The sequence below is a fragment of the Gavialis gangeticus genome, unplaced genomic scaffold (genome assembly GCF_001723915.1).
Source record: "Gavialis gangeticus isolate Ggan-Ray unplaced genomic scaffold, GavGan_comp1, whole genome shotgun sequence".
NCBI classification, from domain to species: domain Eukaryota; kingdom Metazoa; phylum Chordata; order Crocodylia; family Gavialidae; genus Gavialis; species Gavialis gangeticus.
Genome location: NW_017728992.1, coordinates 17,314,182 through 17,326,150, shown reverse-complemented (window position 1 = coordinate 17,326,150; position 11,969 = coordinate 17,314,182). Strand labels below are relative to the sequence as shown.

The following is an 11,969-nucleotide window of genomic DNA, read 5'->3' as shown; positions in this document are numbered from 1 at the left end:
GGGGTTAAATTTTGTAAGTCTGGGTTAAAGTCCTTTCTTGTTTTTCTTTTTTCTCTGTGTCTCACTTATGATGGCTCTGTTTTCTTTCCTCGTGACAGGGGACAACTAGTCGAGCAACCCATTTAGCTGGATCTGAACCCTCTCAATCGCATGCTGCCTCTCAGTCAAGAGAGTCCTTTGTGCCAAGCCATGGGAGTGCGTTCCATTTGCCTGATTCCCAGCATTCTTCGACACTTTATTACTCCAGCTCCACTCTGCCAGCCCAGAGAGTGAGCTCTCCACTGTCCATGCAGCAGGTGGGCTCTCCAACCAAGCTCCAGCGGGTGGGATCAGCATCGGAGAGTGCTGGATACAGCACCACACAGCGGGTTTCCTCTCCCAAGCAGTCTCCAAGCCGCTTAGCCAAGTCTTACAGCACCAGCTCGCCAATCAATATCGTTGTGTCTTCAGCTGGACTTTCTCCGTCCCCAATTCGTGTGACCTCTCCACCCACCATACAGTCAAATATTTCCTCTTCTCCTATACATCAGCTAAGCTCCACCATTGGCACTTATGCTACTCTGTCTCCTACAAAACGGCTGGTCCATACTTCAGATCAGTACAGCAAGCATTCCCAGGAACTGTATGCCACTGCTACCCTACAGAGACCTGGCTCCCTAGCAGGTAAATCAAGCCAATCTCTCCTCTTTAATGCTTTAAATGCTTTCTAAATGATTGTTATGGGCAGTCTGTTTCAGTGTAATAATGCTTATAGGTAGGATCCATTATTATTTGTATGTGAAGGGGGAAAAGACTTACTCTGGGTATTTCTGACCTCTTAAAGATAGCATGCTTTAAACGGTTCTGCTACTATCAAGGCACCCATGTAGTGTGTAAGGCAATGAGATTCCAGGATTGTGTCAGTAGAAACTATTACTGAAAGAATATGAAACATTAAGGGGCTAGGAAGATTAAAGAATTTGGTGGGTCTGGTAGAAAACAACCTTATGAGATTTGCAGCTTCAGTTAAATCAGTGACAAACTGTACATCAAAAAGCCATTCCTCTTTGCTCCTATTGATTCATCTAATCTTTTAGATATTAGGTAAATCTTTTTGTTTGCGAAGTTAAAGAGCTTGCGGTATTAGACACTGAATTCCTGTTTCTTAATCAAAGTACAACATCTCTCTCCCCTTCCCCCAAAACACAGTTACATTCTTTCTTTACCTTTTTCTCAGCCACAGTCCTTACCCAGGGGACAGCACTTCCCTTGAGCTGTGAGATGCTGAGTTTATCTGACAATGTCTGCACTGCTTCCTACAAGAGATTTCAAATATGCCAGATTGTTCTGAATTATAGGGTGTTGGCTGTGTGGCTCTTATGACTCTTTGGGGAACAAGTTGGAATTGCCAATTTCATTTCTCCATAAGCACAAACTTTGAGCCAGGACCTGGAATTGAAAGGCTAATGTTCCGTCTTCTAAATCATCTAACTACTGAACTGAACATCTTTCAATGGTGAATTTTTGTCCTCTCTTGAAATCATTTGAGTTTCATTGCTATAGTAACAGCTGCTGCGCTCATATGTTCTCTTGTCTGACATAAATAGATAAATTTGAAGATAAATAGGGCATATAAAAGGACTTGCTGTATATCAGGCAGGTACCCAAGTGCCCTTTTGAAATTTAAAAGGAAAAAATCCCAAACAGGTATCAGCATCAAACATGCAACTGTAGCATTATGCCATCCAAAAATTTAGGGTAGATTAATTGATATGGCTGATTCCTAGATGATGCCAGCTACATGTATCTTCTTTTTTTTCCCCCTAAAAAATTATTTGGAAAATCTTCCTCAAAACAAATTGAATCAAGTAAATCTGACTAACAGAAGTATCAGTATTTAAAGCATTTAATTTCTAGATTTGGTTCATGTAAAAGTAGTTATCACAAGGGCTAAATGAATAAGGTGCAAATGGAGAACACCACAAGTTGACCACTGTGGCTATCAAATACTCTTTTTTTTTCTTTTGCAAATAATGGAGCACTATGCCTTGCCATGGCATCACTCTTCCTCATGGCTCAAGGAACACCCCCCCAGTCTGAAATGTTACCATGTAGAATAGTTATTACAAGCATGTTGAAAAAATTCCAATTTTTCATAATTGAGTTTTGTTGCCTGTTTATGGAGTGGGAAAACTGGTGTATGCCATTTAACATTAACAGTTCTTTCAGGCTTATGTCATAGTCCAGCCCATATTCTGTGGGTGTGACTGTAAGGATTCCTCTGACTGTTTTTTTACTGTCTGCAACTAATTTGTGGAGTGGTGATCTCTCCTGATCTCAGTTTCTATTCTCTCCTTTTACTTACTTTAGAGTTGGGATTTATGTTATATTGTCCATCCTTGAAAGATAAAGGCATTTTCTTTGGTCCAGTGATGCTGCCCTTTTTATTGGCCAGATAGTTTGCTGCAAAAAATAATGAGACATTTCCATTCCTCAGGGCCTGACTAATCCCATCCCCACTAGTTTCAAAATGAGAGCTACTCATGACCCTCATTCTGATCTCAGAAACAAATTGTATCCCACTGTACTGTTAGGCCACTAGAAAGCACATGCACACTCGCATGCATGCTCTCTCTCTTTTCAGGTGTTTGCTGTTTCCTGGCCTCAAAGTGTTAAAATTATAGTAGACTCATTTCTGTATTTTTAGTTTGTTTAAAAAATTAAAAATTGATTTCCTCCATGATATCAGTTTTGAAAACAGGCAAAATTTGGACTTCCCATCCTTGGAGCAGCAGTCTTAGAAAAAGGGGATTGCATCTTTTTTATTATTATTGTCTTTGTTTTTTCATGATGCATCAAGACAGTCTGAAAAATTTATTTTCCACAGCATGTGTTTCTGCTTATGAGTGGTGGGTTTTTTTACATTTGAAATTCAGGTCTTTTTAGAAAAAGAGGACAACTGTTTGGTCCCTGGAAAACAAGCTAAAAGATGGTACTGCAGGAGACAAAGTTAAGCAGCACTATGCTTTCTTAATATTTATTTTATGCCAGGCACTAATTAATACTCAAGGCAAGTTGGGGTATTAAAGTGAAAGCACAGTTACCCTTCCAATTTTGCTGGTACATCTCTCAATGTACTAAGATGTCCCACAATTTTATCTAGCCAAATCAAATTTGGCATTCCTGTTTTGTTCTTGGTTTTTTAACTGTACTGCTTCTTTTGGGCTTAGGTTGAGGAACATTTTGCCTTGCTTTATAAAAGATAGGAAAACATAAATATTAATTTAAAAAATAGCTTGTGGATTACTTAAAAATGCTCAGCAGTGGTTTTTTAATGCTTTGAGCATTATCCCTCTCATTCCTTATGTACTGACAGCAGTCACAGGCTATGGCATCGCCACTTAGAGGAAGATTGACATTAGCAAGCTTACTTGCAGGTCCTTCTGGGCCTACGTCTTGATCTGTCATGTGCTTAGCCTCCTTTCTGGAGCAGTGTTTTCTGGATATTATTGACTCTGGACATATTGTTTGACTGAAGGAGTTTGTGTGTTATTGTTAGGCGCAAAATGAGTCCTTACATAAGTTCTTCCCAGCCCTTTTGTGCTGAGCAGGTGTTTTGTGGGTTTGATTTTGGAATATACTGTAGTGCTTTTGTTGTGTGTGTTCTTTAACAGGTTATGATTGTAGCTTACAATGTACCTGCAGAAGGCTTTTTATCCCAAGTTTTCTATGTATATTATGGCGTGGATGGAAAATTCCCCATTTTCCTCCCTCCCCTCAACAAAAGACCCCTTCCTGTAAGTTGCTGAGCATCTTGAGCTTCAGTGATGGTCTTTTGAGAGATGGAGGAACTCCTTATTTCACTCAGTATTTGTAGGAACAGGATCTTGCACTTGAACAAATAGATTTGCAGGTTAAGAGTTGGGGGGTACTGACTCTAGGTGATCATTGTTCATTACAGAAAAGTGTATAGTTCCTTGAAATGTCAGGTGTTGCTTTGCATAGGTTATTTGCTGGGTGGAAAGGAAACTTCTCCATGATTAGAACTTCATATTATATTCTGAAGAAAGTAGTTAGTAAGCACTGCAGAGCTGTAACAAGTGTTGTATTGATCAGAAAATCCAGGGAATTCCTGAGTTACTGTAGCAAGTATGAATTTGCTGTTGAACCATGCCAGTGCCACATTCATCTCTTAGCAAATAACATTTTGTTATGAATACAGAGAGATGGCTATTGCTGTACTTTAAATAAACTTCTGTTTGAGCAAAATCTAAGTGGAACCAATAACTTTATTATGCTTTTTTTATAGTGATTGTCGGACTTTTTTATAGTCATCAAACATTGCTAGGACATCAGTCTGCTGTTTTATACTCTCCTACCTGTCACTTTTTGTGTATATTTTCTAGCATATTATGGCCTTTACATAAGTTCATAATGTTAAGCAATTGCTTGAATTCACCAGTCAGTGGATTTAAAAATAAATCTATATGAAAGACTTTATGGGATGGGGCACCATGTATACTGCTCTGAGACAACTCCATTTCATTCCTTACAGGTTAAGTTAAGTATTTTTAGATGATGAATTATTTCAACTTCATTTTTTCCTTTGAGTATTTTTCTCCTTTGAGGAATTATGTTATTCCTCCTTATGTGGGTTTTCCAGCTTTTGCATTTGAAATTGCAGAACCACTGGAGAATGAGAGCAGAAATATAAATGTTGCCTTTGAGTACATATGACTTAGCACTTTTGTTGTCATTCACTGTATCTTCATATTTATTGCTAGGCTAGAGAACACCTATCCTGGATCATACAGGTGCAATTTGTCCAGTTTGCTTGATATGAAGTGCTGCTGCTTCTCATATAATTCATTTCCCCCTCTACACATCATTAATGTGCTGGAGCCACACAACTGCTTTATATGAAGTGCTGACTTGGAATCATAGAATCATAAAAAATTAGGGTTAGAAGGGACTTCAGGAGGTCATCTAGTCTAACCGCTGATCAAAGCAGGACCATACCCAACTATATCATCCCAGCCAAGATTTTGTCTACCTGGGTCTTAAAAATTTCCAAGGATAGAGATTTCACGGTCTCCCTGAGTAACTTGTTCCAGTGCTTTACTACCTTCCTAGTGAGAGAGTTTTTTCCTAATATCTAACCTAAACTTCTCTTGCTGCAACTTGAGACCATTGCTCCTTGTCCTGTCATCTGCTGCCACTGAGACCAGTCTAGCTCTATCCTCCTGGAAACCACCTTGCAGGTAGTTGAAGGCTGCTATTAAATCCCATCTTGGTCTTCTCTTCTCCAGACTAAATAAACCCAGTTCCTTCAGTCTCCCCCTCATGTGCTTCAGCCCCCTCACCATTTTTTTGTTGCCCTCTGCTGAACTGTCTCCAATTTGTCCATATCCTTTCTGTAGTAGTGAGCTCAAAATGGGACACAGTACTTTAGGTGTGACCTCACCAGTGCTGAATAGAGGGGAATGATCACTTCTTTCAATCTGCTATCAGTGCTCCTACTAATGTAGCCCAGTATGCTGTTAGCCTTCTTTGCAACAAGGGCACACTTTTGGCTCATATTGAGCTTGTTTTCCACTGTAAACCCCAGGTCTGTTTCTGCAGAGCTGCTGCTTAGCCAGTCAGCCCCCTGCCTGTACCACATATGAGATTGTTCTGTCCCTTATTGAACCTCATGAGATTTCTTTTTGGCCCAATCCTCCAATTTGTCCAGGTCTCTCTGACTCCTAACCCTATCCTCCAACCATATTTACTACTACCCCCAGTTTAGTGTAATTCACAAACTTGCCGAAGGTGCACTGCATCCCATGTTCCAGATCATTGATGAAGATACAGAACAAAACTAGTCCTAGGATTGACTTCTGGGGTACTCCACTTGACACTGGGTGCCAACTAGACATCAAGCCATTGATTACTACCCTTTGAGCCTGACAATCCAGCCAGTTTTATATCCACCTTGATAATCTATTCATCCAAGCCATACTTCCTTAGCTTGCTCACAAGAATCTTGTGGGAGACCGTATCAAAAGCCTTGCTAAAGTCAAGGTATATCATGTCCACTGCTCCACTCACATCCATGAAGCCAGTCCTCTCATCATAGAAGGCAATCAAGTTGGTCAGACATTACTTGCTCGTGGTAAATCCGTACTGACAGTTTCTAATCACCTAATCCTCCAGTGCTTAGAAATGGATTCATCAAGGACCTGGTTCATGATTTTTCCAGGTACTGAGGTGAGGCTGACCAGTCTGTAGTTCCTTGGATCCTTCTTCTTCCCTTTCTTGAAGTTGAGCGCTATATTTGCCCTTTTCCAATCATACAGAACCTCTCCCAATCTCTATGAGTTTCCAAACATTTCCAGCGGCTCTATAATCACATTGGCCATCTCCCTCAGGTGCATTATATCTGGACGCATGGACTTGTACATGTGCAGCTTTTCTAAATAGTCACTAACCTGTTCTTTTGCCACTATCAGCTGCTCCCCTCTTCCCCAAACTGCTGCCAGGTACAGTGGTCTGGGAGCTGACCTTGCCTGTGAAGACTGAAGTGAAAAAGGCATTGAGTACTTTTTCGACATGATCTGTCCTCAGGCTGTTGCCCCCATTCAGTAAGGAACCCACACTTTCCCTGACCTTCCTCTTGTTGCTGACATACTTGTAGAAACCCTTCTTGTTACCCTTCATGTCTGTTGCTAGCTGCAACTCCAGTTTCATACTCGAGCTATGAGCAATCATACAGCTTTTTTACAATAAAATGCAACTCCTCCTCTTCTCCCCTGCCTAAACTTCCTAAATAGTTATGCACATAACAGTGCTCCAGTCATGTGAGCTATTCCACCAAGTGTCTATTATTCCGATCGTGTCATAGTTCTGTGACTGTGCAAGGACTTCCAGTTCTTCCTGCTTGTTTTCAGGACTCTGTGCTTTTGTGTACAAACACTTGAAGTAACTAGTCAATTGCCCTACTTTCTCAGGAAGAATGCAAAGACGTTCTTTGTTACTCCCTCATATTTGTGCTTCTTCCAGGTCACCCACTTCCCCACCTACCTCAGGACTTTGGTCTTCATCCCTGGGCAAACCTAGTTTAAAGCCCTCCTCACTACATTAGTGAGGTCTATTCAGCAGGTGGATCCCATCTTATCCTAGCAATCCTTCTTCTTGGAACAACATTCCATAACTGAAAAAGCCAGAGTCCTACTGGTGACACCATCTGTGAAGCCATGCATTGATTTGCAGGATGCCCCTACTCCTGTCCAGGCCCTTTTCCTTGTCTGGAAGGATTGAGGAGAACACCACCTGAGCCCTTGTCCCCTTCAGCCCTGTAGTCACTTTTGATCTGCTCAGGGTCACCCCGGCAGTATCGTTGGTGCCCACAAGGATGAGCAGCTTCGGGTAGTAGTCATGGGGCCAGATAAATCTTGGTAATCCTTCCATGACATTTTGGTAATCCTTCTGTGACATCCAGGCTCTGGACAAGCAGCAGATCGCCCAAGACAACAGGTCAAGTTGACAGATGGATGCCTCCGTCACCTGCAGAAGAGAGTTTTCATCCGCTACCACACATTGGTCTCCAACCACTACCACATCACAGAAGCAAAATGCTGTGATGTTATAGCATCTGTCTCTTCTGGGGAAAAAACGCATATTGGTGCCACCATCTATGAATGCAAATATGCATTAGTTACCAAATGATCATTTTACTTTGTCTTTGTAATTGGCCCCAGTTTTAAGTTATTTAATTGGTTTATGGGGCTAACCCAAGTGCAAATGGTCTAAACATTTGGGGTTATAGAATGTAATAGGTAAAACACCTCTTATACTTTTGTATGTGTTGGAATAGAATGTTTTAGGCTGTAACTGGAATAAGTTTGTGCCTTTCACTCATACAGTTAGTAAAGGTAAAAGTTGGCTTCTGAAGATAACACAGCATACAACAGAAAAGTTGCAACACACAGTTTAGTATCACGAAAACTGTATATTGTGACTGTACCATTTCTTTTCTATATTATGACAGAATGAGATTGCACATACCAGAGCACATTGCCAACATGCAAATCCCATTTTGAAGACGTGAATGGGCATTTGGGTTGTTAATGGGGTATGCATGTACTAAGAAAAGCTTTTAGTTCCTTTGAATGAAGCCTCGCAACAGAGCTCTTATCTTTTATACCTGGACATATCAAATTGTGGCTTTCATGATTGTTTAGCATTTGTCTGTGACTGAGTAGAGGCCTGAAATTTAGCTGACTCATGCTTTACTATAGTGCAAGAACTTTCCAGATCTGCACTGTTTCAAAGTTTACTGTACCAATTATTTAACTACTAGTAATCATCACTGTGTCTAAGGCTAGATTAGACACAGAAAGTGTCTCAACATTAATATGATCTTCATTGAAGATGCCTTCATTTGGTGAGCAAACACAAAACAGGGTATATTCACTTAAATTAATTTACTGAAATATTGTCACCCTGATGAGGACTAATGTCATATGAAAAGCATCCACCTTACCTTATGTTAAATAAAGTCAGAAATGTAGGTAAAACTTTGTCAGTTGGAAAGTAGTTCCATATTTTTGCACTGTACATCTGTCTTTGAAGCATCTGCCACTGGCCCCAGCCAGATGAAAGACAGCAAAAGATCAGGAGCATAGCAGGTGAACTAGAGTATTTTTTTCTGCATTGGGTTATTCTAGGCAGTGATTTAAAAGGAAAGCAAAGTCATATAAAACCAAATAAAATGTTCAAAGGCCTTGTAACTTTAAATGCACGTACTATCAAGTTAACTCACGTATTTTGCATTTCAGTTCCAAAATGGAGCATTAAGATGCACAGCATCTTAAAATGGAACAATGCTTGGATAATACTTAAGTGAAAATAATATTACATAGCTCATTCCAGGTGTATGATGCTATTTGGGCAGTATGAAGGTACAGGTAACTGTGAAATGCAGTATGAAAATGTCAATCATAGTTTGCCTAATATTCCACTCTTCCATAGATACAAGTCCAAAAAATACCAAAGCCCATTCTCGTAATGTGGGTAAGCAATTTTTATTCAGTTGTGTTCATTCATGTATAGAATTTAAAGGAATAAAAGGAAAAAGTTCTTCCCCCATAATTGCTTGTATATATTATGGCAGTAGTAGTATGTTAGAATGGTATCAATAACAAACTCCAGTTTTAGGTTTATCAGGGCCCTTATTCAGCAGTCTCCTTTTCCATCTTTGCCTGGTCCTGCCATGTCTCCCTGTCTACCTCTACCACACGCAGTCACTTGACTTTGTTGTCTATGATTGTAGTTCCCTACCGTCGTGCTGAAGTTCATGGTCAGACTCCTTTTGACCAACAAGTTATATCAGATTCTTAATCCTTAACTTTTCTGGTGTGAAACCACATGTTGTCTGGGCAGGTGAGAGCTTATGGAACTATATGTATGGTATGGAATCTTACATCTGTCACTCCCAATAAGGATTCAGTTTCCCTGTGTATTACATGAAAAATATGAGATCAAATGCATGTATTTCCTACTTACTACCTATATGGAAAAGAGCATTAAAATCCTACAGTGTATGTCCCATTTTTTTTTTTTATATTCCTGGGTGCTGTGCTGTGTACTTCTGTTGAAAATGTTGTACCATCATATGTGGAAATATACGTATCCAGCCATTTCCCTTTTAGCTTCACATAGGAAGAGTAAACTTTTCAGCTGAATGAAAGTCAGTGTTGGCGCATCTGCACGTGCAATTAATGCACCTGAATTTTCTTTGCAGCATTAGATTTGCCTAATGCACAGTAAAGCATCTCACGTGGAACTGCCCTGACAATTAAATTTGGTGCTGCTTTGTGCTAAAATCATTCTTTTTGGGGAGGGGCTCTGACCTAAGATGATATTTAGACTGTACTAGAATCTAAATTCCTACTAACATGCTTCAGTTCTCAAACATGTTTGTTTGTTTGTTTAAAAATCTATAAAATGCATCCATGATACCATTTTTAAACATGCAAGCATTATAAATACTGAAAAGGACACATAGTGTGTTAACAATATTAACCTAAATAGATTCCCACCCTGGAATAATTTGCTGTCTAAGACTCAAAATCACCTCCTTAGACAAAAGGCTGAGCTAATAGGCAGCCCTATTGTGAAGAACATCTGTGCTTTTCTAGACAAAAGAAGGAAGGGAGATTCATAGCCAAAAATCATTTAAGTTAAACCATTTGTCTGAGCTCTGTGCCATGCATCTGATTAGTCCATAACAAGACATCAAGTTCATTCTTTTTAAATTTATTTTCACTGCATTTTATGTGCAAAAAGAACAAAAACAATTACTATATTATTCTTAACTAAGATAAGTTCTTTTCTATTTTAATGGTTTTCTGTTTCTGCTTGACACGGCTTTATATTTTATAAGCATTATCTGTGCCCTTTAATTTAGGGACTAATCATAAACTCTGTGATTCTCCTTTGCTCTGCCCCCCCCCCCCCCCCCCCCACACACACTGGTCTCAGTTTTGGCGCTTTCCTTTTAGCTACCAAGGGAAAACACAAGCCTATTCTGAGGCTTCCAATAATGTGTCTTCATTAGTTGCCTTGTTAGAGACTATTCAGGACCTTGAAACCTGGCCTCCTTTCTATACCTTTTCTTGTGCCAAGGAGCTTCATCATCAGTAAAGCTGATTTTTCACCATGCTGGGGAGCAGAAATCCTGAAGTTGGACCCAAAAGAGGATTCACGTAAAAACATGCATTGTTGCAATATTAGACATACCCTGTTTCTTTTTTGTTTTACTACCCACTCCTTCAGAAACTATTGTTATTTTGTTTGTAGTAGTATTACTATGAGGGGCTCAAACCAAGATCTGGACCCCATTGTACTAGGCAAAGACAGAGCACTCTGCTCTGAAGATCTTATAATGTGAAAAAGAAAAAACAGGCAAGCCCCTCTGGTAAGGGATTGGCAGGGACAGAAGGGATTGGCAGCAGAACAAAAAGGTGTGGTCAGTAAAGTGAGACTGAAATGCAGAGCCTGGAAAAGAGCAGTGGAGAGAGTTGGAGGGAACAAGCCAACAGAAAAGAGAGGCTGTTCACAGTAGATATGATTAGAAATTGTGCAGTGAAACAGAGAAATGTCAATTTTCTGGATTTGAAATTTCAGCTAAAACCTTTTGAGTCTGATGATTCTCTGCTGAGTTACAAACAGGTTTTTGTGGGAACCTACCCTGAACTGGGCTGTTGGGCGTTAGGGCTGTGTGAAATTTCAATGGGTGTTTCATTTCAAAGCTGTTTCAACTTGTTCTGAGCTCAAAACAGCCAAATTGAAATGAAAAGAAAGGCTTCAAAACAGCTTTGAAACACAACGAGGGCACTCGGAATGTTTTGAAAGTTTTGAAATGTTTCGAGTGAGTTTTAAAGCTGGGCTTGCTTGAAGCTTAAACAGAAATTAAGGAGAGGGAGGAGGGGGGAAAGATTACTCTGATATTGACATCTAGCTCTCAGTTCAATTCCCCAGCTCTCTGATCATTTCCCCATCTCTTCATGGGGGATGTGGGCCCCCGATCTGCATGTGCGTTTCAGCAGGCTGCTGCTGCAGGCTGGGGCCAAAGGCAGCCACTTGGTGCACCCCGTGCTGAGCATTGGGAAGACTGTGGTGCTGCCGCTGGCCCCAGCCTGCAGTGGCAGCATGCTGAAACCCGGTGTACAGATCCAGCTCTCTGATCAGGCCCCTGGATATTGGCTGCCAGCTGGCAATGGCGGTGGCTGTGGGCTATTTCCCCAGCTGGCAGCAGCAGCCTGCTGAAACCCTCCAGCAGATCTGGGGGCTGTACCCCCTGGGAAGAGCTGGGAAATCAAGCCAGGAGCTCTGGCTGACACATGAAGGTGCAATCCCTGCTTCCCCCTGCTGCTCCATGCTGCGGGGGAGGGGAGCTCGGCCATGAACTCTCAGAGACCCCAAATGCTGCTGCCAGAGCCAGTGAG

General features: G+C 40.8%; 1 protein-coding gene across 6 annotated transcripts in view; it reads left to right on the top strand.

Annotated features, from left to right (window-relative positions):
- The window catches only part of CTNND2 (catenin delta 2), a 1,155,395-nt gene that overhangs the window by 600,925 nt on the left and 542,501 nt on the right, over positions 1-11,969 (top strand). For all 6 annotated transcript variants that reach the window (XM_019521196.1, XM_019521188.1, XM_019521179.1 and 3 more), the window contains exon 6: positions 99-663. In XM_019521196.1, the coding sequence (XP_019376741.1) occupies positions 99-663 (565 nt within the window). The remainder of the gene's footprint in view (positions 1-98; positions 664-11,969) is intronic.